We start from the raw sequence: 21,569 nt of genomic DNA, 5'->3' as shown, positions 1-21,569 counted from the left end.
ACGTGTGTGCACACACTCAAACACACACACATACACACACGCACACGCACACATGCACACACACAGACACCATCAGTCTTTATTGGGAGACAGGAAGCATCAGGGTGTGCTCTCTCGCCCTCTTTCTCTCTCGCTCTCTCTCTCTCTCTCACTCTCTCTCTCACACACACACACACACGCACACACACACGTAACCGTCATTTAAGGGTGTGGGGACATTTTCCATGCGGTTTGAGTGGTTAAGCTTTACAATTGTAAAGTGTGAAAAAAAATCAGCCAAATCTGCTGTACATAAAGACACAAATGGCTAAGTGGAGGGTGAGCCCAATTAGTTTGAGGCTCATTGAAGTGTTGGGCAAAGATTGGCAAAAACACATGATAAGTTTGTCACGGCAGAGTCAAACGTTTCAATGGGCTTTGGTGCTACAAAGTTGAAGAAGCTGAGATATGATGACATTGTTATAATTTTCTTTCCGGGTTCAGAATCAAGGTTCAAGTTGAAAGAAAATCGTGCTTGCATATCCTCCTCTTCCCCTCTCTCTCTCTGTCTTTTGCTCTCACTATTTTCTTTGACATGACCATCTCCACTCTGACTCATCCTTCAGGTCTCAAGTGTATTGTGGTGAACCACTGTCGAATTCACTCTTCTTTTATATCCTTTTTCTCTCCTGCCTTTCACATTCTCCCTCTTTCCATTTCCGCTTTCTCTCTCTCACTCTCTCTTTAGCAAAGGTCAAGTTCTGGGTCAATGTAGCTAGTTTTAAATGATGCATGGTTCGAATTAAACATGGATGCGCTAGCTTTTTTTTTAAAGAAAATATTGTAAATCATGTAGCATAATGTCAGTCTCATATCATGGACTGAAATAGCACAATATTTGGATAGATACCCATACTGTCTAGTAGACAGTCTAGTATTATAGACTGAATTGAGTTCCTTGTGGATTCAATTTGTCTCTCCAAGGTTTTCATAACAGTTAGAGAAGAAGACTAGTCATTAACTCACACGGAGCTAATTGTGTGGTTGGTGCTCCAAACACAAGTTTGCTCCATGTTTGTCTGACTGAGGAAACAGACTTAACTCACTTAGCGTGCCTCAGCTCCTTAATGCAGGTAACAGGGCTCGTTCTGTCCGATCAAATCAGCAGCAGAAGAGTTTTGCATCAGCTGATTTAATTCATCACAGTCAAATAATCAGTTGAACTTTATGTAACTGGTTCGGCTGCAGTCCTCTGAGTCAAGCGTCTGGGAGAAGGTTTGGTCTCGGACGAGTCAAGCGTGCATTTGTGCCCTTTATTTTGCCACAACTCCTGACAGCATCACAGCAGCATCATCCTCACTTTGGGCGGTATCTGTGACAGTGTAAGGGACGGCCGCATTGTGTGCTGTCTCCTCACACAGACACTGTGTCATTTTACCTCAAAACCTGTTAGCCACGCAACAGTTTGGGCTTTTGGTGTCTTACTTAATAGCCTGAGATGAATGCAAGTGGAACCGACATGAACCCGTCGCGTGTTTGTCTGAGGCCCCGTGCCTGTGTGGGCTTGTGAGCATGTGCTGTGGGTGAGTGGGTGTCCCTCTGTGTATTTGATGTGGGTGTGCATACATGTATGTATGTATGTATGCTGTGGGTGGGCGCCGCTGATGGGTGCCTGTATGCCATGGATGTGCATAATGTGTGTGTGTGTGTCTGTGTGCCTGCTGTGCGTTCTCATTTGATGGCTGGCTGCTATCAGTGTGTGTTTGGGGTTAAAAGCCCCTGTCTCTGAGGGTGTTAGCGAGGGTCATCTAAACCGGATCTGCAGCAGAGTCGCTTGAGAGGCAGAAGCATAATCTGTTGCTGGCTTTGTGCTCTCAGATTAAAGTGATGATGTTTTAAACCTTTCTCACGGCCACAATATGCCTTTGCCTCTCTCCCTGCCTCTGTGTGTGTGTGACAGCAGATCCACCATAGCTGGGTTCAAGAAAAGGACACCTTCCTCGCTATTTATGAAGCGGGGAGCTTTAGCACATTATCTGAGACGACGCACGCATGTTCTATTCATCTATTAATTTGCCGTCAGCGTGGTGTAGCCGTAGCGTATCGTCTCCAGTGTTTGAGGGGAAACAGCTGCTAATCCTAATCCCCCCTTCTCCCCCACGGGATTCTGTCAAATCACAGGCCCTTTAAAAAGCCCTGGCTGGCTGGTTATATGGCTGGTTGAGTGGCTGGCTGACTGGCAGCCTCTAAATGAGAGGACAGACCACACTCTCCCGCTCCCGTGACTGACATTCAGTAGGCCTCCACAAAGTATGTCACTTGTCTGTACAAGTGTGCACACAGACACACCAGAAACTCTCCGTGTATCCTGCAATACGGTGGAAACAGATTTACTAACACACAGATATAAAACAAAGCTTTTACATACATGCACTTCACTTCAAATGTTCCAAATAATTGCATGCTGTACTGTAAAATGTATTTGATGCTCTTCATGTCATGCTGTGATCTAAACTGACATTCAGAAACATTTGGGGGGGCCAAATGTTTCTGTCGCCATAAAAGATGTTGCACAGAAACATCTAAAAAAATATAGAAAAATCTACATTTCCATCTTAAAGGGAACCAGTGTACTACCCAAACATAGAGGATATGGTCAAAGTGAAAACACCAGCACAGAATAAAGACTTCCCCAGTATGTTGCCTGTGTAAATCTTGGGTTGCTTTTCCTGGCGTTAGTCCACTCATCTCCATGATGGGCAAGTTGGCGCTAATCATCCAGGCCCTGCCCTTAATGTTAGTAAAAAAAAAAGATCATTTCTGAGTCTCTAGTTCTCAGTTGGCATCATATCTGGGTAAATTGAAGGCCTTGGCACAGGGCTAGCATCGCTGTCACGCTCTTTAAACCACTGGGCGAGCACTTCTGCAATGTTGATAGGGGCCTAGTTTTCGTGGAAGACCGCTCTCCCATCAGGAATGAGATGCATCATTGGCTGAAGGTGATCGCTGGAGAATCGCTGTGTTGGTAGTAAATAAAATTGACCCTCTTAGACATGACTGGGTTGATTCCATGGCAGGAAACGCAGCCCACACTGGTACAGAACCAGCACCTTTATTTCGACTCTAAGATGTACGGCACTCTCCTCCTGAATGTATTCCATGCATCTCCTCCTTCTCAGAAACTCTAAAAAGTCTGCAACACCGTCTATAATAACTTTCTCTCTTCAGCACAAGAACTAATATCGGTCTCGTTCATCAGCCGTTCTCACATCAGTCATTTCAGATAATGACTCTCAGCTGTGAGAGAGAGAGAGAGAGAGAGAGAGAGAGAGCGGCGGAGAGGCAGAACGGAGTATCAGCCGACACGCTTCTGTCTCCTCTTTCTTGTTCTTAGTATAAGGATGAGATGGGGATGAGGAGTGTGCGGGTAACTATCAGTTATCAGTGTGAGGGACTGTCATCAGCAGCCATATGCCTCATATTACCCTCCTGATGACACTAGATGGAGAGAGGGGGAAGAGAGCGAGGAGGAGGCTCGGGGGAAGGATTACGCCCGCTCTAAGATTTCAGGGTAAAAGTCAGGTGGAGAACAGAGCCTGTCAAAGTAAAGTCTGATAAATGCAGAGACTTCACTCCCCCTCGAGGATACAGGGTATGCACGCGCGCTCATACACACACACACACGTACGCGGACACACACACACACGTACGCACACACACACACACACACACATAAAGCCCTGCAGCGAGAGCACTTTTCACTCCTATCACAGAAAGCCAAGCCAAACACAATGCAAGTTCCTGTCGTTGAAGAGTTTGTGTGTGTGCGTGTGTGTGTGTGTGTGTGTGTGTGCTTGCATGTATGTATGCGCTGTGCATGCATTTCCTTGGGTGTGTGTGTGTAAAGCTCGATGGTAAAGCGTATATGTTTCTTTACATACAGTCTTTGCCTTTGGCTATGCATGTCTACTATTATTCAGTACAATGGACACATATGTGCTCTTCATTGATCACATAAAGGGAATGTGTGTGTGTGTGTGTGTGTGTGTGTGTGTGCGTGCGTGTTGATGAGGGGGAGGGGTCAGTGGCGACAGCAATACAGTAAATGTTTCCATGTGCTTCTCTTATTCATGAAGACACATAAACACACACGCAGACTGACAAACACACATGCATGCACACACGGGTATACAAATACATGTAAACACCCATGCACACACACACAAACACACACACACACACACAAACACAGCTCATGTGACTCATTAGGTGACTCAGGTCTTTACAGTAAAAAGTAATAACTGCTGAAAACATTTACTGGATATTCATCAACAGTTTGGCCGACTTAAAACAAACACCGTGGATTTTCCCTGCCGATACAATATTGACCGATGCCTTTCGTTTTTCTTTCGTTCTTAGCGTCTGTCTTTACCAGCCTGCAGTATGAATGAACAGACGACCAAATGCACCTTACTTGCCTGCTAACTAACTCCAGCGTCCCGCTCCACACGTAGTCTATACCTTGTTTCCATCTATCTCCTTCCCAGTTCCACTTCCTCATTCACTACAGTTCCTGTTTGCTATCTCGGGGTTGAGACTATTCTGGTGTATTCACATAAAAGGAGAAACCTGAGGATTTAAGAATTGCTGAAAACGCTTATGCTGACTGTTTATATGGCTGTGTGTGTTGGTAATAATCTAAATCTTTTAAAATGACACTCAAGGATAAGGACAGTGATTATGTTACACACCAATAACCCAGTCTCATTAGGGTTTTACTCAGATTATGCTGTTTAGATGCTACTTTCATGGGCAGATTATGAATAGTCCATGTTATTCAGAAGAAGAGTTATTATGCTGCTGTTGACCATTAGGTGATGAAAGAATCAGCAATATTTGAAATTGGTCAAATCTAGACCTATAGTAGCTAAATTCTTAAAAAAAAAAATCATAATCAGATGGGGTGACATGGGGAGAAATCTTAATTTAGATTAGTTCGAGAAATCTTAAAGAAATGTAACGTTTGTACACCTTTAGTCCATCCGCATTCACACTTGCCAACAAGTGAATCAACAGTTCCCTTATTACTTATGAAATACAGCAGCTTGGTTGTTAATGAGTTGCAGAAACCAGAGTGCATGTGTCAGCGATCGGAGTACTTCAGGTGTCTTAATCTGATTATTCATCATCAGTCATTTGTATTATCATAATTATATTGCTTGCATGTGCCATCTCACAATCAAAATACTTCAGTAATCATATCCACATCACGACATGGGCATGCCTCAGACTGATTGAGCATGTTTGCACGGCTCCTCATCCCCTCCCACAATAGCCCACCATGAAGAGGAGAAGCAGAGAGGCACTTTGCATGTAAAAACACCATATGTGTGAGCATGAGTGTGGGCATGGAGAAATGATATGCTTGTGGTCCTGAGTGGGCTTATGTGCGTCTGTGGGAGGTAGAGTATGGCTTTGCATGTTCGTGTCTGCATGTGTGTGTGTGTGTGTGTGTGCACGCACCAGTGCACGCGTGTGGGTGTGTGCATGTGTGTACTTTTTCCACAGGCTGTCAGTCGTGCCGCTGAGTCTTTAGTAACTTACAGCGCCTGTGTGTGTGTGTGTGTGTGTGTGTGTTTTTTTTTTTTTTAAAGCTTTTGTTTAATTTCTACTTCCTGTTTTATTCTTGGCCTAATCCAAACGCAACACAGCTGTGCAGTCAGCCAGAGAAAGAGGGCTTGGGGGAGGGGTTGCCAGGTCCTGGTGAGCGCAGCCATGCTCTACAACTGCTACCAACAGATGGAAGGGAAATGGGGTTACCAGCTTGGGCTTATCTTCTCTTTGTAGGCCAGACTGACCCCCCCATTTGGTCATAATACTACGCTTAAATCTCTGTGTATTTGGTGTTGGCTTTTTTTTTTTTTTTTCTTTTCACAGTACAGTTGTTTGATGCATGGAATGGGGAATATCAGGCTCACACTGACAGAAACGGAGGAGGAGAGAGATGAGCTGGAAGAACAGATTCAGGATCAGGAGCGGCTTGTCATATATGTGATGCCTTTATCCTATCGTACTGTCGCAATGAGCTGCTGTTGGATGTATAATGCATGACCCACATTGTAGAAGATACAGAACATATGTAGGAAATACAAATGGTAGAGCAAAAACACATGCGTACACGCATCTGTATATTGATCATGCACAGATATTCATTCGGAGAGAATGTGCTTAATGGATTGTCTTATGTGTTCTGTTTGGAAAGCAGATATTATTCTTCCAAAATCTCCTGCTCCTTTGTCTCATCTTATTTACTGGTACTGATGTAAAACAATAAAAAATAAAACAAAACAAACAAAAAAAGCACTTATCTTCAGGAACGTCAACGATCAAAACATACAAATGAAGCTGTATATTGATTGGATTAATATTTCAGATGCCTCTGCCATGGGTGAGGGGTGGGTGGGGTGTGGGGTAGGGGGGGCAGTTTGGGAGGGGGGAGTGGGGGGGGGGGGGACTCTCCAGCTTGAGCTCCCCTCCAGTGAAGCCGGCCTCTTCATTCACTTCAGTCTCGCCTGCCTGTGGAGAGCTAAGGCATCTCTCTGGTCTCTCACACAACCCAGCACAGCACATTCATTATTAATCTACCAGTCTCTCTCTCTCTCTCTCCCCTTGCTTCTCTCCCTCCTTCTCAGCTCAGCCAATTACAGTCGGGCCCTTGCGACTGTTGCCCGTCTCATTCGTCGGCGCGCTGGTTGGCTTTGATGTCTCTATCAACACGAGAGAACCGGGGACCAAGTCTTAATAGAGCAGAAGGGGATTATGTGACTGACTGCCTCTGGGGGTGGAACACTTTTTTTCATATATATGTATATATATATTAAATTCATATTTTATTTTATTATCTGGGGACTCTGGGCCATGCTTTAGCCAGGGTCTTGCCACTCCCTGTCTCCTATCACAGTGACATGGTCGTTAATCCTGTTACGGTTTCATTTGGGGAGTCGGGGCCTGTGCACGCCGGCCCGGGGCGCCTCCCTCCAGGCCCGCTGCCCATCCCTTCCTCCTCTCATTTCGTCTGCACAACGCCTCTGGACCCGACAGCAGCCGCACTGCATGCGATGCTGGCGGTTTGGTATGAAGTCAGGCCGATATTGTCTCGCAAATAAGTATGTTAATGTCTTTACCAGGGTTGGGGTCAATTCACATTCGAGTCAATCGGTTCAGGAAATGGAATGTGCCGTTGACCTATCAGATTGCTTGGCTGTCTCAAAGTCTGAAATATCTGATTTATAAACTATGCAGAACGAAAGCTCAATTGTGTGAAGTGCAGTTTTACTTGGCATTTTTGACTTTTCTGAACTGAACCCAACCCCGGTCTTTTGACTGTCAACTATCTCACCGGGAGTCAGTTTTATGACCAAAAACGAAGTGCATCAACATGAACTATCAGTATTTGGCGTTTGGTTTCTCTTTGCTGTATTTAGCCTCTCCACCAAGGGATAACTGCACAAAATTGACTGCAGATTTACAGTCACCCTGTCCCACTGATCAAAGTGTAATGCCATAAATGTAAAAGCTCAGCCACTGGTCGAGTTAATGTTCTTTGTTTGAACTCTCCAAAGTGGGCTCTTTGCCCTCAGTTGTACTTTAATAATAATCCCTCCATCACTTCCCCACCTCAGGTCTCACCCTCTATTTGTAGTGCTGACCTTTAAAGCAGGAAATTACAGCTAACATGGTTCCAGCAGCTGCAACAGCAACCTGCTTTACAGCATTTTTCACATCATCAAGCGCCGAGCTCATGCACATCTACCTCCCTGACTCACTCCATATACACCAACTCATTTGTGCACCATTTAAATTATGGGGTCTGGGTGCCATCACTTATATTAAAGGCTTCAGTTGAAAGTAATGGTGTCAAGTCAAAAACACATTGTTGAAAAGCAATAACTGTGCTGGCATCACCATTGGATGACTTTGCAACTGCATATTACAAATTGTACAGTAGGATTCATTTTCATAGCTGCAAACGGCAAAGGGGACTATTACATAAACCTGTGATGTAATTGCCTGAGCACACCAGAAAGCCTTTTATGACTCAAAGCATTGGGGAACCCCACGCAGAAGACACATCTCAAAGCTGGTTTCTTTAAGAAAAGACAACATTGCATACATTTATTAGGGATGGACGCCAATTCCAATACATGCACACCACCATTGTCCTTTAAATGTAGTGTTGACATTATTGCAAACACTTGTCTCCCTGCTGTTTCGTGTATTATATTTTTATTATCTTAGGATAAAAAAACATTGACAATTACATGGGATGCCTTGTTCTGCATAATTTAACGTATACACAGTGGGAAAAGGAATGGCAATGCTTTAGACATCATCACAGCCTCTTCATAACCCCGCCCACCCCCAACCCACTGCCCGCATGCAGTTTGCACTGCACAAAGGCCAAAAGTCACGTGAGACAGCCTGCAAAGAGCACAAGAAGCATTCACAGTAAAGGAGGATAGGAAGGGAGGGAGGAGGGAGGAAGGGAGGGGGGGCGGAGGGGAGGGGAGGGAGAGTAGAAGATGAGAGGAGAAGGGGGAGGAGGAGAAGAGAGGGAGAGAAACAAAGTGACTGCAGCACTGGCCTTGGTTTAGACAGGAGAAGGAGCAGCATAGTCCTAGTATATCATTCTAACTTCTCCCACACTTCAACTCCCGTCTCCTGATTGTGGTACTCTTTCCATTGTCTTTGACACAAAAAAAGTTTGTTTATATATGCATGTATATATGTATATACATATGCGTATGTATATATATATAAACACATTTTTAGAGCTACAGCACCTTTTCCCACGGGGCAACAGTGTCGATACCTCGCACATGGTACACGGCCGTGCCAAAGAAAAAAGAATAATAAAAACAATATATTGGTCAGGATATTCATCTTTTTTTCCCTAAAATTGGCATTTGACATGATGATATTCTATTGCCGTCTGGGGGAGGGAAGGGACAAAGGTTCTTCTTTTGAGTTTATATTCAAGTTTTCTCCTTTTTTCATGGTGTATATTTTCTTCTCTTCCTGTTAAAAAGAGTTCACACTTTCGTGATCTGTGTGTGCTGCTCCTCGTCAAAAGGTTCATTTTCCGGATCAGAGTCAGTGGTGTCGGAATATCGATAATGGTCTGGCTCATTGTCGCTAACGTCCGGAGTGACGGATGTCGAAGTGCTTGCCTCAGAATTCGAAGGCTCCTCCACGGTTTTCGTGAAATACAACTTCACCTGAAAGAGCAAATGACAAGAGAGCGGACATCAGCCTCTGCAAGGAATTCATTAAAATGACTTAAAGCTGAATTCCGGGATTTTTCCGATTTGTCTCCCCCTCTGGCAGCGAAAAGTATTTGAAATGATGTTCCGACTACAACCAGACAACCATGAAATTATCAATTATTATCAATTACAAGTCGCTAGTGTGTCATCAGTTCAACAGTAAATAGCTCCCACGCTAGAAAAATGTCTTCCATGGACCAGGTAAGTTGTCTTTCAGTGACTGTAATGAAATTAGGCAATAAGCTACATCGCTGCTGCTAAGCATACAGTGTGGCAGTTGGTGTGCAGCAGTGTGTGCTACTAGCACATAAGTCAGGTTGGCCAAAAATTATTTTCAATTTAAGCTCTTTGGGTTGGCTAGTATGCCAACTAGCTTGCGGCACTCCACTACCCAGCGCAGCTAACCTGCGTTGGCTAACGTTAGCTGGATAGTTAAAAAACATTCGTCCTACCCGGTCCAAATTTCAATAGTGGTCTATGGAGAGTGTCTGCAACCATGGTAACACTGCCAACTGGTATTGTGTAACCTGACTCTACAGTCCAGATGGATAAAATTACTTATTAATGGAAAAAAGTCCCGGATTCCAGCTTTAAAATTACTGATTTCATCACCTTCCATGAAAGTAATGTAGGGAAAAAAAATCATGGGTAGAAAAGTAAACGTATTAACTTATGTATTCATTATAGACTTACAAATAACTATCAATCCTTTTATCCAACTAAAACCTGAAGTAGATGTAGATCCTGCCTGCATCTGCCCATGCTCACCTTGAAGTTTGGCGAGAAGTAGCGATTAGCTTTGTCTTTGTTGGCCTTGTCCAAGTCGTTCTTAGTGAGCGCCAGGATGAGGTAGTCCCTGTCGCTGTCCCTGCGCTCGGCGCTCTGCGGCTGGCCCTGGCCCTGTCCGGTCTGCTGGCTGGCCAGGCTGTCCACGTCGTTCACCACCGTCCCGTTCTCCACCTTCTCCCCGCTCTCCTCTGGTCCAGGGATGAAAAAGGTGTTCACCCAGAAGTGAAACATTTTGTCCTGGAGGGCAGATACGAGAAATGTGGAGATGTAATGAGAAGGGGGGCTGGAAGATATGAAGAGTTTCTGGTCTCAATCTCTGAAACAACAGAACAGTGGGTAACCAACCAAGTGAAGCTAGTAAACTGCAGTTCATTGTTCTTTATCTAATAGACACTATAGAAATCAACAATGAGGAGAAATAAGCCCTTCATGATCAACAGAGTAGACATCAGTGACATGGATCAATCAAATGACACTAAATGGCATCTGGTAAAAGCCCCAACACTAGATTACAGGAAACGGGACACAGAGTGGCAGCACAAGTATATAACAAGTATATAAGCTATTAGAGCACACACAAACAAACAACCAACCTTCTTCATCATCTTATTTTGTTTATGGAAGAACTCCACTTTGATGTCTCCACAAACTGGCAGCGGCTGGGGGAATTCGAAAAACATGTGCTTGTCCTCGCGCCGTGTGTGAGCGGGGTTGGAGGTGTGGATCTTGACTTTGAGTTGGTAGACCACAAATTGGGGATCTGCAAAAGTGTCAACGTTGCATGGGGCAAGTTCGTGAGAGATTGTGAGGGAGAGAAAGAAAGAGACCAAACAAAAGTGATAGAGGAGCAGGGGGTGAACCAGAGAGCAGGACAGGATACCAGTGTTATTATCATGAGTTTGACAGAAAAAAAAAAGCAAACACCCCCCAATGAACAGAAAGTGGCAAAACATGGTCTCAAAATTAAGGAGGAGAAAGGGAAAGTAACAGACCACAAATATAACACCCAAAGAGACCCAGAACCAAAGACATAGGACCCTATTCTGATAGACAGTCGCGGTCTTGGTCCGAGACCAACGCAACACGTTGCATCTATAAGAATTGTGAATGTCTTCTTGGGGTCGGGGGTGGGGGATTCGTTCATATACCTGTAAGCTATTCTCATCCTGCAAGGCAACATGTCTACCTTACACTGGTCCTGTCTGGTGGATCTCTGGGGCCAAATGAAAGCAAATGAGTGAAATAATAATGGATGAAAGGCTCATTTACCCCAATGCCAATTCCCTTTCTTGAAGCCCTGAGGGGTCGGCTCGCTCCTGTTTTTAACGGTACTGTCCCCTTAGAGAGAAAGAAGGAGATTATCACAAACGGGCCCGGCTGGCCTGTCAGGGGCTTGACAGCACAGCAGGCACACACACAGAGCTCTACACATATATGTACACACAGCAAGTATGTCCATTTGCATCCACACAGCTTAAAGACAACAAACGTGGCTCTAAAGTGGAGATGGACATTTTCACTCAGTCATTAACAAAAGGGACTTGGTGTATTGTAAGATACACAAATTCAAAGGGGAAGGAAAAAGAAGGAACTTGAGACTGCAGAGAATCTCAAACAACCACATTAACAGGATTTTTCCTGGGTGAATTTAGCAAACAGTAATGTCTGATGGCCCCTTCATAACAGATAATGTTATCAAATTAGCTTGTCTTCAAAGTAGGCCTTTTTTTTTTTATTGCTGTGGTGGGCTAAGACCTGAAGCTAGAAAAAAAAAGGTGTGTGTGTCCATGTAGAGAGCAAGACGTCAAACTCAGAATAGGGCCTTTTTAAGGAGGAGTTAGACGGAAAGAGAAGGATCAATGCAGTCAGGGCAGTTTAGCACAGTCAGGTGTTAGGGTGAAAAGGCCACAGAAATATCAAGGAAGAAGAGGTGCATTTCTGAAGGACAGCAGTCTAAAATTGACATATTCAGGTACATGAAGAGGACAAACTTCTGTGACTCAGACACATTTGAGCAGGAAACAGGATTAGGCCTATTTCATTTTTTTCTCCCCCCCATAGACTAAGATGGAGCACCATTTATCTCTGAGGAAACCACTGTGGAACAGTTTGTGATAGAAAATGCACAGAAATACATGCACAGAATTAAGATTCTGAGAAATGAAGGATACCGACTATGAGATTCAATTACTTTAAGATCAGTGAAAGGTTATCTGGTTGGAAATTTTACCCAGGCTCCAACCACACACACTACTGTATATGAGCAATGGCAAATTTCCCCATGGGGGTCATTAAAGTTTAATCATATCTTATCTGTAGACAACTGATTTTTGGTCTTGATTGGAGCATCCCTTTTAGGATCAAGCAAACCGTGGGTCAGATTGCTGATTTGTTTGTCTGCGTCACTCTGCCACTGAAACCGGAGATACCAACTGCCACTGATTGAATACAAATTATTTTACAACCAAGTCATACTGCTCAAGCTAAAGTAATAAACACGCAGTAATATGTAAATATGCATGATCTGAGGGAGTGAAACTACAGTGGCTATAAAAACTCCACCTGTTAACACCAAAGTGCTGTGGTAGCACAGTGTTGCTGCAGCTAAGAGAATCACTGAAAAAAATATTGAATTTATGTGTTGCCTTAGAAGCCAATACAGTTAGAAAATCACTAGCTACTTCCTGGCATGTAGATGTCGAGCACACCAGCCTTGAGTTGGTTGATGCTCGTTTGACTTCTACTGTACTGCCTGGTGTACAGGTGCACACTGCATTTCCCTTTTGCAGGGCCTTGTGGCGCCTAAAGAAAGCACACTGTAATTCCTCTAAGCAGCGCGCACGGAAAAAAGCGTCACACACCAGCAAATGAACGAACAAACAAACGCACACACAGAGCCCGACTCTTATAGAGGTGCTCCTCCTGAGCACCTAATAAGGGAAAATGACAGCTCAAATACTTCCTTGCCTGATTTTGCAGAGAATGTGTAGCTTGCTTGCTAGGCTATTAAATTTATACACAGGCAAGTTCTGCGTGCATGTGCTTTTCTTCAGCAAGGGGTGTCAATGAAAAACCCCCAACAAAAAACAGGGTTACTACGGTTCTAATAACATTGTGAAAATTCCAATATGACAAACAGACAAGGTCTGATCTAACAAGTCTTTTTTTTTTTTTTCCAACCAGGCAGTTAAAACTTGGCCTTGTTGAAAGAGGCAAAAAGGGGAATTTAGGTAACTGGCTGTTTCTCCAACCTAATCAATAAGACGCTGCCCTTGTTAGTCAAAGGTCCAAAAATAATACAGCGAATTCAGTCACATTTGATATCGTTTCAAAACCTTGGCAGAGGACGACTCGACTCTAACCACAGAGGATGACCTGTTCCATAGTGCTTAAACTGTAGCGTGGGTGAGCCCTGCTGTGCACAACACATCCAAGGCTCCCGTTCCATTTGAACAGCGGTATGCATGCCTACGCCCTAGCTGGAGTTAAAGTTGAACATGAGTGTGACTCACTGCAGGTGCCCCCGCTGAACATGGGGAGAGTCTCGAACACCATTTTGTGGAAGAGGAGCGCCACCGGCTTGTACTCCAGCTGATTCTTCAGTAGGTAGCTGTAGTAATAGACGTAGCGACGCTGGCTGGGGATCGTTACTCCCTGCAAAGACAGCAACAAATGCTTAGGGATTCTTTCCTACACAAGCCATCAAACCATTTTTTTTTTTACTGAAAAGAATCTACAAATGGCCTTCTCTTTCCTGTGTGCACACAATATCTAAAGTGAAGTGGTACACACGTCCTTGATGAGCGACTCACCTTCTTGTCCCTTGTCCTGACTTCGCCGTAGAAGTCAAGTGCTTCTTGGGCCTCCTGGAATTTGCCGCGGTGGAGGAGATAGGCGCAGATCATCACTCCAGTGCGGCCCTTCCCAGCCTTACAGTGGATGGCCGCCACGTGATTGTCATCCTCGCTGAGCCACTGGTCCAGGTCTTCGCAAAACGGCTTTATCAGCTCCAGCTGAGGCGGGTTGTGGTCTTCGAAGGGGTACTGTGCAACTGATGTGTGAAGGGACGCGGATCCACACAAAGGAGCAGAGCGAGAGAAAGAGGGTGAGAGGGGAAGGCGGCACCAGACGGGTCAGAGAAGACAGAAAGGAGAGAAGAGGCACAGCGGACAGCAGAGAGAGACTTCAATGACCTTGTGTTTGTCAGGCTTTCAGGTCAGGCATAATGTGAGACTTTGCAACGGAGGGAATGTGTCTGTAGCATGTGCGAGACGGCCTACCTCTGCAGTTAAATTTGGCAGCATCGTAGTGTCTTTCTGCGCAGCTGAAATGGGAAGAACAAATCCAGTCAGCGATCACACAGAGGGAAGTTACTAAGTAAACAGAAAGCAGCTCAGGTATGAACATTCTGCGGGACACTTACAGGTTGTAGATTTTGTAATGGTTTTTATGCTTTGAGTCGAGAAACCTGTTGCAGGAAAAGAACAAAACCAGTCAGAATATATATCAGACCAAGTGGGCCTATATAAGCAAATTAAGGAAATGCAAACATCTCTTTGCTGACATTCAGCATTTCCCTTTTCCGTGGTCCACATCGCACTTCAAATATCACAAGTTGAGGCAACATAACTCACCGTACAACATCATCTATATTGTTTCTGTACACGCCTTCGAGTCTCTCTGCAGGAAAGCCCATAGCAATGATGTTTGGATAGATATCTGTTCAAGCAGGGGTCAAGGAGATATACATTGTGCGTGCCTGTGAAAAGAAAGCCCTTTGCAAACAGTATGAAGGCACCCAACAACACATCTGTAACACCACAAAGTACAGTCAAGGAATACCTAAACTCTGCGTACTACTACCATGTAACAAGACTGAAAATGGAAGGAATACAATTAAATTTAAAATAGCACGTTAGCTTCCACATTACACATAACTCCACCATGTGCACCTAAAAACAAAAATCGCCGTTACAGCACAATTACCCAACAACGTAGACAAGAGCAGCACAGCGTGAAAACGTTTCAGCCAATGTCAATACGAGGGTGTCATTGTACAGTTATGGATAGATGAGAGTGCGGAGGCGGGGCTCTGATCAGTCTGTGTGTGCGTGTTGTGACAGATGGCCTTGACTGTGAGAAGCAGGCAGAGAGGACTGGAGTACAGTGCTCCCGCTCGAGCCAGGCCCACATGTGGGTGCACTAGGAGAGTCTCCACTCCCTGACCTGCATGTATTTTTAGAGCCCAAAGTTATATTGAGATCATCGCAAATGTTGGGCTTATCTCTCTTCCGAGCTCGGCCGAACCAAGGAGAATATCAACCAGATCGAATGCAGGCAACATGAAGACGCTGGCCTCCACAGACTGAGAAAACTTTTTGACAAAGATAAAAATCCATTATGTTATAAATGGTGAGGTCAAGATGCAATATGGGGACCTTCAAATGCAGCTGTTGTGACTGCACGACACATTCAGGGATGGACAAGAGACAAGGGGAATGCAGTGCTTTACAAACTGCACACAACCAAATTCGACCACAAATGCTACTTCTGGCTGCACCACCTTGCTCTTGCTACACCTTGTCTGCCTTCTTTACAGATGCCTTACATCAGTGAGCAGGAGTCCATATTTCAGTGTAGGATAGTGGGGAAAAATGTCATAACCAATTACTCTGTGATATGCATACAATCTTAAAGGCACATATCAGTGTCATGTTGCAGTGAAAAGAGTAATTGAGTTGGCACGCATGTCTTCAAGGCTCGGCTCTAACGCCTACCTGTAACTGAACTCTGCTTGTCGACATAAGCTGTGGGATTCCACACTTTAACCACTGACTAAAGGGCAACCTTTTCTTACATTTCCTGTGTCACGGTGTCAGAAATAGAAAGGCTGAATATTTCTAATTGGATGTGTCCCTTTCACTTCAAGCAGAACTTATTTTTCAGAGCCAAATCATTTTTTAGCTGGTCAGAAAAATTTGACACACGCAACTGACAGCGTACGGTGAGAAACGGGCGGCTGACTCTCCACAATGTTCAACTTTGCTTGTGTGCGCACATGCAAGCGTATGCACATGCACACACACACACACAGGGAACTGAACTGTCTTTTTTTGCTACAAACACATGGAGCATGGTTTAATCAGTAGATCTGCTGGTAAAAAAAAAAAAGTCTGAATGCAGGTCATGTGATTGGGGTCAACTGTATGAGGATGGACAAATCTATTAAGATCGATGCAATTCCACGAAACATTTTTACGTGGAAAAACTAAACAGATAACTGCCTTCAAAACCCTGTCAGATGGATTCAATAACTGTCCTAATGCATTCTCATAAGGTAGGCTTTTAGGAACACAACACAGGCCCTATTGCATTAATTCAACAAGCCCAGTAGCAAATCCATGGCATTATTTGCATACTGCCTAGCTACTTCCCTGTAGCTCACGACATAGGAGCATATCTGTACATACTGTATCATAATAACTTCCATTAATGCCTCAAAGACCTAATTAGGAACCAAATGCAAGTTTTCTATGCCTTTTAATAGGCTACTCTAACCCTTGGACCTACTGGCAAAGTGATTCCAGTCAGACTATTCTAAGTGTTTTTAAAAAGCTCCAGTGCTCCCAGGAGAGCTTCGGCCCAGGGCATGGGGGGCTCGTTCTCTGCAGCTGGGAGGAAACGCACATGCGGGACCCCCGACGGAAGCTCCAAGTGGAGGAAAAAAAAAAAAAAAAAAACCTGCCGTTTCAGGCACGCCTTTTCTCTAAAGCCAGCCCTGCCTCAGCTCTATGCATACGCCAAATCCACAACTGAGAGCAAGAGAGGGGGGAAAAGGGAGAGTGGGAACCAGGGAGAGCTGAGAGAGGAGGGGGTGGGGTGGGGAGGACAGGAAAGGAGGAGAGCTGAGGAAAGGGGGCAAGTGAGCGGGAGGGAGGGAAAGAGAATTAGAGTGGGAGCAGTAAAGAAAAAGAGCAAAGGAGAGATGGTGGGTGAGAGGGCGAGAGAGAGAGAGAGAGAGAGAGAGAGAGAGAGAGAGAGAGAGAGAGAGAGAGAGAGAGAGAGAGAGAGAGAGAGAGAGAGAGAGAGAGAGAGAGAGAGAGAGAGAGAGAGAGAGAGAGAGAGAGAGAGAGCACTCAGACAGCAATGCTGATACAAGATCACTGGCACTCTATTTTAAGGGCAATTCCCAGAACTGTGATACTGCATTACATAACTGCAGAGGGCCCATATTGTTTTTAGACACCAAGCCAAAAATGATAAAAGGGATAGTCCAAAAGGGCCCAAAATTTGAACGAGAGGAAACTTCAACTTCAAGCCAAAGAAAGATGTCACTTTGAGTGGCACACCCTTTCATACCTTCACAACTGTCTGAGAGACAAACCGCTGAACCCTGCCACTGAAAATGACACCAGACTCACCACATATCAAAACCAAGTGACAAAAATGTAATGCAATGCCCACATTTCCACATCTACATTTCCACAAACATTATGGCCATCTGTTCTATTGTAGGTCGTTCCTATTAATATATTTTTTTCTATAGTGGCAGTCTCGGATCAAGGTGATCGGCAGATGGCTTTCCGTTAAGTTAGAAAATCATTAATTAGAAAATGATTAGTTCATTAATAAGGCATTAACCAATTCATCTGAAGTTAATACCACAGTACTGGTACTAACCAGAGCAAACGATCTTCATAAATACTTCAATTCTTCAATTGCCATTAAGCGGCAAAACACCAAAGTTTGACTTTTCATACCAAACTATAAGACTCATCTCGTTGATCGTTGACAAAGGTTTTCTGATCCTGATACATTGTCAGGTGCACATCGACCTGAAATACAAAGCCACAGCAATAACCGTGACCCACTCTAAATTATGTCATGGACTAGATTTTGCGTTTAGCTGGTCATGATCAACCAGACGAGTTGCTTATCTGGTTTACCACCTATATGTACAGGTACCAACTTCAGGTATACCAGCCATACTGCACCATGGAACCAGGTCAACTACTATCAGTGTTCAGAGATTAGAAATTAGCCCTGCAAAAGTGTCTAAAACAGCAATGCTTAAACCTAGAGTGATTATGTCCCCATACAGGAAAAGTAAGGTGTGAATTGGATATTTAATAATAAAAAATAAATACTTGCAATCCATTAGACACATAGCATCACATTATTTGGCTGCTCAACACAGAACATAGTTCTGCAAGGTGAGGACTACATTAGGAACAGTCTTATTCTACAGCCTTAGTCTTTTGACAGCTATTCTTCTCCTACTTCTCTACATGCCATCATAGACCAGAACATACTCACCTTACACTGAAGTTGCATATCACCAAACACATGTACATGATGACATAGGACAAAAAATGTGAAAGGCCTTTTCAGAGACCATCTACCTGCCTTCACAGATAAAGAGTTAAAAATGATTGCTGAGACTTGAGTAATACCACTGACAATTTCACAACCTCAAGCTAGGAACATTTATTCCCTGTCAATGTCCACCGCTGGGTGATTGGTAAATTAATGCTCTGTCGTATTTTAACAAACGCCAAGATCCAGCTGCATGGCGGGGGTTGCGAGCAATAATATGATTGTGACATTTATGCGTGCTCGTTTGACAGATCCACCATCTTTCAAACATGCTTGGTGACAGCAACGCTGTGCTGTCTGATCAACTAGCCAGTTAGCTAAGTAGCAAGAAAGCTAACTACCTAGCTGTAGACAGTTGACATTTGCTTGCAGTTCTACTAATCAATGCAGATATCAAACATTACTAATCAATGCCTTGAGTGCTGGGGAAATAAGGAATACTGGAAAGGATACATGTTAAGTCCAAGTCGAACCCATCCTCCTGATATCTCCTTTTGTTCCGGCTGACCATTTCTTTTATAATCGCAGCCATTGTAGCAAGTGATAGGAGTCTTTATGGTTTAAAAATGATGAAAACTAGGTTTTCTAGTATTCGCTGTCTGATCGTTTCTGACGCAGGCAATGGCTTTGCTCTCGATCGCTCGCTGCTCTCTGAATTTTGCAGGTCCTCGCAAAGACGAGCTAGCTAGCAGAGCTAGCAGTGGTTGTCGATAGGATTAGAATGGCTTCTTCTGGATCATAAAGACGGGCCTCGCTCTGCTCCTCCGTGCAGGCCCGACTTTCCCAATCCTGGAATTCGTCTTGCAAACACCCCCGAATAAAATACATGCAATTCTCCTCTGGAAAACCTTTAGATGTCAGACACGGTCCAAGCCGATGGCTCAATCGTAGTCGCTGTGATTGACAGCGAGGGGAGAGAGAACTCACCGGTTCCCGAAACCCGTATCCAGTCACTCAAACGTAGCTAGCTCGCTAGCTAACTAGCTAGCTAGCGCAGCTAGCTAGCAACAATAGCTAATGCTACCTCCTTTTTTGATCCAAAAGCCTCCTAACGAATCAACATTGTCGTCGACTGATTGCCCAAAACACATCTGAAAAAAGTGACAGGCTCCACCTTGAATGTATATTGACTATACAAAGATCACAAATCTGCACAGATTCGTTTGACAGTTCCGTCCCGGGGAATCATCTTCTTTTCTCGTTTCTCTCTCTCCAGCTGAACTCTCAAGCTCCCATCATGGCCTCCACCGAAGGAAAAAAAGAAGATAGAGCAGGCTGGGATTTTAGAACAAATATCCCACCGCCTTGACCATATAGTTCCACAGTTGAATTAAGACCAGCAATTGCATTTGAAACTAATATTGTTTCATCTATATATATTAGATATTTAATGGAAAATGGATTACATAAGCAAATGTTGTAATCATGAAAAGCTGTAAGAAACGAGTTATTGCTTGGTAGCGGAAGGATACAGTCAGGGTGCATGCGACGCTCCCTTCTGTCAAAGTGATCACGTGTGGCTGTAATTAGGGAAGTTTCCAACATAATGTCACTTTTCGCGGTTTAAACTGTCATTTCAGACCATAGCAAACACGCTGAAATATCCTTGTAACCTATCAATTCATAAGCCTTTTATTAGGCATGCAATGGGAAATGCATAAGCTATGTCTTATTAATGGAATCTCTTCAAATAAATCATAAATTATACTAATGTACATAATTACATGAATAAACCATAATCAGCAATGTTTTTGCATTATGGACAGATAAAACAGAAATAAAAATATATCAAATTATGAATACTAAAATTAAAAACTAGCCTACATTTTAAAAACGAATATATCAGAACAGTCAAATTATACAATACAAAAAAGTAATCCAAAATGGTTTTCAGGCTACTTGCCTTACCATATCAGGAATTTGGTTATAGAAATACCACTGGTCTTTCAGGACAGTCTGATCAAAGGCACACTGCTCAAGAATCACTGCTCAACATCTGCCTTACATAGTTCAGATGATGATAGTCATGACTATCCTATGTATCCTCAAACAAATGCAAAGCAAAACTGTTTAGCTGAAGTAGCTTGTAGGTGACAGGGTTTGGATACATTTTAATTAAAATATCCACCACACCAGAAAAAAAAAAAATCACCTGTGTGTCTGTATGACTGTCAGCTGTCTTTCAGAAACTGGCTTTGGAAAGGGCCAATACTGTTACAGCTAAACTGACTGTGCCAGCCATATAGCACAGTGGGCTCTGAAATCATGGAGAGGACACTTTGTTTCGCCTAATCCAACATAAGGGTGTATTCCATGATATTAGCATACATAATACAAAATAACTGAGGGCACAATGCCTTTTAATGCATCAAGTGCAACCATGTATGACTGCAACCAAAGAAAACCCCCCTCCAATGAACCCACAAAACACCTGAAAATCTTCAAACCAGCTGTGCAAAAATCAGTTTACAAGACAAAAAGGTAATAACTAATTGACTTCTACATATTTAAAGATGTACAGCCATGCACCCCAACCCTAATTCCACTGCCACATTTGATTGGAAATGTGACTAGTGGACAACTGCAAGTAGGTCACTTTTTAAGGTGGAAAAACCTGACAGAGGTGATCAGGTCAAAAAATCATTAAAAAACCCTATTTATGCCTATGTTGTGGAACATTGTACAGAGATTTTCAGGGATTTCAGAGATTTCAGTTCCAGAGAATACTCAGAAACATTAGGCCTGCAGACCTGTAGGACAGTAAACGTATTGTAAAGGATTTGCACCAGCAGCCATTCTGGTCATTTCTTACTGACATGACATGTTGGATGTAGTTGGAGATTTTATATAAAGTACTGAGGGTGCAGTTTAGCAGATTTAAATGGGGTTACCTGGGACATAGCAGATTAAAAGATCTGATCCCATGTAAGGCTAATTAGAAATCCGCTTCTTAGAGGAGAGACCGGCCCTCTTCATGGAAGAACACTCATCTCATAGCAACGTAAGCCCTCACAGCTTAATGACTGGCAAAATTAATCAGGCTACTTCAAGTTCACTGAACCATCTCCTGACCTGAGGGCACTTTGAAGGCATCTCGGG

General features: G+C 43.7%; 1 protein-coding gene across 2 annotated transcripts; it reads right to left on the bottom strand.

Moving 5' to 3' along the window:
* Positions 1-8,123: 8,123 nt before the first annotated feature.
* Positions 8,124-19,731, bottom strand: LOC139929192 (phosphatidylinositol 3,4,5-trisphosphate 3-phosphatase and dual-specificity protein phosphatase PTEN). 2 transcript variants are annotated; one of them, XM_071922012.2, is made up of 10 exons: positions 18,924-19,731; positions 14,729-14,813; positions 14,518-14,562; positions 14,375-14,418; positions 13,907-14,145; positions 13,607-13,748; positions 11,364-11,432; positions 10,688-10,854; positions 10,074-10,331; positions 8,124-9,257 (listed from the first exon to the last, which is right to left on the bottom strand). In XM_071922012.2, exons 1-10 carry the CDS (start codon positions 19,000-19,002, stop codon positions 9,072-9,074), a joined length of 1,314 nt encoding a protein of 437 aa, XP_071778113.1. In that variant the 5' UTR covers positions 19,003-19,731; the 3' UTR covers positions 8,124-9,071. The 2 variants fall into 2 exon arrangements, with proteins under 2 accessions (XP_071778113.1, XP_071778114.1); XM_071922013.2 differs by lacking the exon at positions 11,364-11,432.
* Positions 19,732-21,569: the final 1,838 nt, after the last annotated feature.

This window comes from Centroberyx gerrardi, chromosome 15 (assembly GCF_048128805.1).
Source record: "Centroberyx gerrardi isolate f3 chromosome 15, fCenGer3.hap1.cur.20231027, whole genome shotgun sequence".
Classification (NCBI taxonomy): domain Eukaryota; kingdom Metazoa; phylum Chordata; class Actinopteri; order Beryciformes; family Berycidae; genus Centroberyx; species Centroberyx gerrardi.
Note: the sequence above shows the minus strand (reverse complement) of the source record. Positions and strands in the feature narration are given on the sequence as shown.